Source organism: Apaloderma vittatum, unplaced genomic scaffold (assembly GCF_000703405.1).
Source record: "Apaloderma vittatum isolate BGI_N311 unplaced genomic scaffold, ASM70340v1 scaffold7365, whole genome shotgun sequence".
Classification (NCBI taxonomy): Eukaryota; Metazoa; Chordata; class Aves; order Trogoniformes; family Trogonidae; genus Apaloderma; species Apaloderma vittatum.
The window spans coordinates 50,599-56,419 of NW_009716451.1; the positions used below are offsets into that span (position 1 = coordinate 50,599).

The 5,821-nt window shown below is 37.9% G+C and overlaps 1 protein-coding gene across 1 annotated transcript in view; it reads left to right on the forward strand.

Moving 5' to 3' along the window:
• GHR (growth hormone receptor) overlaps window positions 1-4,087 on the forward strand; it is a gene marked incomplete at its 5' end in the record, with an annotated part of 15,032 nt that extends 10,945 nt beyond the window's left edge. Inside the window, 2 exons of the mRNA XM_009869534.1 lie at window positions 2,326-2,395; window positions 2,656-4,087. Of these exons, the coding sequence (XP_009867836.1) occupies window positions 2,326-2,395; window positions 2,656-3,612 (1,027 nt within the window). The remainder of the gene's footprint in view (window positions 1-2,325; window positions 2,396-2,655) is intronic.
• Between the last annotated feature and the right edge of the window lie 1,734 nt (window positions 4,088-5,821).

A 5,821-nucleotide genomic window follows, 5' to 3' on the forward strand; every position in this document is an offset into this window, starting at 1 on the left:
AAAGATTTTGAGTCATAGGGGAGTATTTGGTCTCTGTGGATAGACTGCAGCTTCTATAAATAGCAGGAAGAAAATAAATCAAAGCACGGGATTGTGTCATTTATAAGAATTATAAAATTATAAAAATGAAACGACGACACAAATATAAAAATGAAAAAATGGTCTCAGAGGAAATTTATCCTGTAATGTGTGTATGTATGTTCAAGGACACGTTTTAGCACAGTAGTTCAGATTGGATGTCTTACCACTACTGCTGTAGACATCATGGTCAGGTCCCAGTGGATACGTGTCTATGGTCTTGTATTCACATGCTGAAAATGAACACCAAGGTGTTCTGCACATAGCTGCCTAAGATCGTGTCATTGAAATGAAAACAGTATGGTGCAGTTGGAGCAGCTCTAAAAAAAATAATTTAGGCAAGCAGCACTATGCTTTGGCAGAGCTTGATTTCAGGAAGCCACTCCCTGCAACAGCATCCCAGTCCCAGAGTTAAGAGCGAGGCTCCTGATACAGTGCATGACAAAAGCTTGATGCGTCAGAAGGAGGCAAGAACAACTCACACAAGGGACCAGGAGCTCATGACCAGCTTGCTCCATGAGCAAGGAGTGGCTTGGTCACAGAAGCTCCTGAGGGCTGAAGCATGTTTCTGATCAGAGCTTATCAATATCTTCCATGCTTATCATGACTGCTGAAGGAGGCTTTTTTCAACTGAGGACTCTTCATCTGGAAAATTTTTCTAGACATATGGGCCTGCACCCTTTCTGTCAAACCGGGGCATGTGGTGATGAGAGTGGCTGTGTATTCTGCAGAGAAGCAGGCTGCATAGATTTCCCATCATGCAAAATATCCAAGCTCAGTTTCCCCCTGTATCTGAAAAGATACTAGTTCATATTTTCCTCAGTTCTGATCTCACAAGATCTGAAACAGTTTCCTTAGTACAGATGCCATAGGGTTAGGCTATATTCTTTTAGAGTTGAGAGAAGCAGGCTTCAATTATGCAAGGCCAGAAAGGAGCATAGCGTAGTTGTCCCTCCTGAATGATTTCTCCGGGCAGCAAGTGGTAAAATCCTTTATTTTGTTAGTCCTGTCAGAATAGCCGATTTGTGGATTCAGCTGTAAGTGCCAGTCTTAAACTGTTACCCTGAGGGCCCAGCCAGTGCACAGCTAACACAGCCCCTCCAGGGATTAGGTGGAAAATTACTGGATTTTTGGCTCTCAATGAGGCATGCTGGGTAGAACTTTGGGAGTCTGCCAAAAAAAAAAAAAAAATGAGATGGGAATTTGGACCTGCTGTAGTTAAGCAGAAGGTGCCCAAACTTCTTTCTAGCACTCTAAGATTCCTCTGATACTCTCAGGACCTCACCAAGGTCACTAACAATGCAACTAAACTAATATTTGGATTTGGAACTACCATTTCACAGTTTAATTTCCAAAATAGGCAAGTAACCCAGTATAAAGACAATGCTGAATTTTCCATTTGGGAACTACAGTTAATCTATCTGCAAAAGAAGCAAGGAGGTAAAAGAAGAAGGTAAGGTAAAGTGGAGAAAATGACCTGCTCTTGTCAGATTATTATTATTGGAAGATCATCCTTCTGCTTGGATTCTCTTTTCTTCTTCCTTTTTTTGGTCTGCTCAAATAATGACAAATTCACTTTATGAAGAATTAGAATAATATATATTTCACAGTAAGTATATGCATAAGCAATTTTCTAGTGCTTTTGTTACAAGGTTAAAACCTGTCATTATTTACAACTTGTTACATTAATAATTCAGAAAACAGAATTGTCATAGGGATGGCAAAATACTAGTCTAAATTTTTGCACTTGTGTTTCTGTTTTATTTATTAGTTCTAACATAATTTGCTCTTCACCAACTCCCTTTTTCTGTTCTCCTATTTAAATTTATTGGGTTTATGCAAGATTACCATGTCCCTGAAGTGGAAAAAAAAAAAAAAGGAAGGTCACTCTGTACATTGAGGCTTGTATCAGGTTCCTTTGAAAGTTTTGCAAAAAGGGAAACTATTGACTGAGCTCTAAGAATTTACTTTCTCTCTGTAGAGCATTGAATTATCAAAGACTGGACTCCAAAATGGATCCGCACATAAATGTATGTGATTTCAACAAGCAAGGTTGCAGAAAATTTGTGGGTTTTTATTTGCTATGAGATAAGACAATCATTCCTTTCCTTAGAGTTATTTGAAATTGAATCTTGAAACATTTCAGGTTTTAAGTAATTAAGTATAAGTGCAACGTAAGACTCTCTTCTTTCTAACCTCCTCAAAAAGGACCACTGTCACTTACAAGCCATCATTTATTTTTTCCAGGTTAAAAATGCTGATTTTTCCTCCTGTGCCAGTTCCAAAGATTAAAGGGATTGACCCAGATCTATTGAAGGTAATACTGTGCTCTGAAATATATAGTGGGAATTATTGTAGTAGTAGCAGGTGACAGTTGTTGTCCCAGGCAGAAAATTTGTGTAGGAAAGAACTATGATATAGGGAAGTTGCCACAAAATTAGTTTTCATTAAGTAATTAAAAAAAAACCCTTGCCATTATAGCATCAGCTACAGTTACCTTTCCTTAAGTTAACATCATAAAAAGTACAAGCTTTTTAATTATTTCCTTTATAACATTAATTTTTTCTTGCTTAACAGAAAGGAAAGCTAGATGAAGTGAATTCCATCTTAGCCAGCCATGACAACTACAAGACACAGCTATACAATGACGACTTGTGGGTTGAGTTTATTGAGTTGGACATAGAAGACCCTGACGAAAAGAACAGAGTCTCAGATACCAACAGGCTCCTGAGTGAAGATCATCTGAAATCACACAGTTGCTTGGGAGCGAAGGATGATGATTCTGGACGGGCCAGTTGTTGTGAACCAGATAATCCAGAGACAGACTTCAGTGCAAGCGACACCTGTGATGCCATCTCTGATATTGATCAGTTCAAAAAGGTAACTGAAAAAGAAGAGGATCTCTTGTGCCTTGGTGGAAAACATAATGATGAGTCACTTACAAGCCTTGCCAACACAGACACCCAACAGCCACCTACAAGTATTCGGTCTGAAAATAGCCAGCTGTGGCCACCTTTTGCAGACAGCATTGAGTCAGCTAGTCCATCAGTCCATACCCAGCTAAGTAACCAGAATTCGTTGACAAGTACTGACCTTTACACACAAGTGAGTGATATTACGCCAGCAGGCAGTGTTGTACTTTCACCAGGGCAGAAATCGAAGATGGGGAGAGCACAGTGTGAAGGCTGCACAGAACAAAACTACACCATGGACAACGCCTACTTCTGTGAGGCAGATGTGAAAAAATGTATTGCTGTGACTTCCCATGAAGAGGATGAGCTGCATGTTCAGGAGCAAAGCTGTAGCGAGGATGCTTACTTCACCACAGAGAGCCTTACCACTACTGGTGTCAACCTTGGAGCTTCGACAGCAGAAACCCCAGAGATGCCTGTCCCAGACTATACGTCTATCCATATCGTTCATTCTCCACAAGGCCTTGTCCTCAACGCAACTGCACTGCCTGTGCCAGACAAGGAATTCAACATGTCTTGTGGCTATGTGAGCACAGACCAGCTGAACAAAATCATGCCATAGCTCTTCTTCGACTAGGTGTGTGCAGTATTCCACAGCAGAGAGTCAGCTTATGCTTGTCTGCTGAAACCAAAATGAAGTCTAAAAGTTTCTCGTGGTTCTTACAATTTTATCTGAAATATTGCAACATAAAATACTCATCAAAATATTCCTATTGTGTTCTGTAAATATTATCTATGAAATTGTCTTGAGACTGTTTTACTAGCAGTGGCTGTCTTGTTCTTGTGGGTGTTGATTTTTGTGATGCTAAACATTGAAATTGCTATGTATAATGTACAGTAAATCATGCATTTTGATAAAGCTAAAAATCAGGTGGTTTCAGGTCTAAGAATTTAGTAAAAACCGTGCTGTTGGCAAAGATCTTTGTATCAGTAATTTGGAATTGAACATATAGGTGGAAAAACAAAAGTAGATTGAATAAATAACATATCTATTTTGATTTATATAAATTAATAATATATATTTTAATACTTTAGTCATAAAAACATGAATATTTTCTATTACAGTACACACTGTAGTTCAGTTATATTGACCCATCTAAGGAATGTAATTGCTGCAGTCTTAAAAAGGATTATTCTGTTTTATAGAAGTTTTGTTCACAGCAAAAAGAAAAAATAGATTTTTACAGAGCCATTTTATACATCCAGACAGACCTCTAGAGAAATTTTTAAATATTGTAGAAACTTAAAGTAACTGATTCTATTACTTTCTTATAGTAACTAATATAGAAATACACATTCAGTTTAAAGTTTTGTAGAAAACTTTAAAATGCACAAAATATTTGGGCAGATTATTCTGTTCTTTGTCAGATTCTGGTCAGTGCTAATAATACATTTTTTTATAAGCAAAATTTTTGTGACCACAGTATTAAACAGTGTGCAACTGTACTTTCACTGAAAATTTTTGAGAACACATGAATAAGCTCTGGTGACTTAGCAGCATAGTCTCTTCATATTTGACCAACTTCTGAAGCCCTCCAACAGCCAAAGGTATCGCTACATTTATTAGTTTGCACCACATAAAGTTTTGATTAAAAAAAATAAGGACTTCAGGAGTTAGCCACCAGTTAATTTTTAAAGATATAATGAGTGGAACAAGGGAATTGCTCAAAAGTGTTTTTCATTTTGCAGCCTAACAGCATCTCCTCTGACTGCGTTAGGCAGACTTTCAAAAGGAAAGGAGAGAAAACTGAAACAAGCTCTCTTTGTTCTTACGTATGTTAAGAACTGGACAGAGCTTTATTATTGCTTCAGAAGTTACCTTCCTAGGACATAGTTCCATCACAGCGAGGTTCTTCTTAGGAAGTAAATGGGGATGTTCGTTTCTTTTCTCTGGCTTGAGGCCGAAGTATATAAAGTGCAGCAAATGCAGATCTTGCTCGATGTCTCCCACTGGCTCTCTTTGTGACCAAGGGCTACAGGACTGGGCCCAACTGTCAGGTGGGATTTTTAAGTTTAGCACGTACTTTATGGTAAATGTGCATTAGATATTCTGCTATTTTGCTGCTATATTTTTCTAACAGCTACATTATTTAGTTTCATATAAAATTTCGTAGATGGTAGACACTAATGCAAGTAATGCCTATGTGTGTGTTTGGAAGAAGTTTCTTACTCTGTTTCTATTGCCAAAAATAGTTAAATACCTCAGTCAAATTCAGAATGTCATTTTGGTACTCTACTGGTCACACAAGCTGTTATACGCCGGTCAGAAGATGTGTCTTTCAGTTTCTATTTAACTTTCCTTATGTCAGTGTTTTGTTTGTTTTCCTCAAAGTTTAATAAATGTATTGTCTTTGATCTATACTGGTATAATGTCTTTACTGCAGATAATTAATTTCTTTATGGAAAATAGAGAGTTTATTAGGAGAAATCAGGTGTTTCTTACTGAATATAGCATGCAGCTTTCCTTAGAATACAAGCAATGCCTAGTGAGATCAGTGTTCTCATTGACTAATATGTATTCAGTTAAAAATAGGAACAGAACTAAATTTATAGAAGGAGATAGGACATGCTGTATCCAGAACTGGCCAAGATGTGTTACTACTTTAGCACACCAGTTTACCTTTGGCTGGACCAGCCTGTAGTTGCAAACAAATAGGTTGTTTGTGCTAGGTCAAGATTTACACCTACAGATGAATGCACAAAGAGGAAGGCAGGAAAGAATGCCAGGAAGCCTGCCTGGATGAGCAAGGAACTCCTGGACACACTGTCAA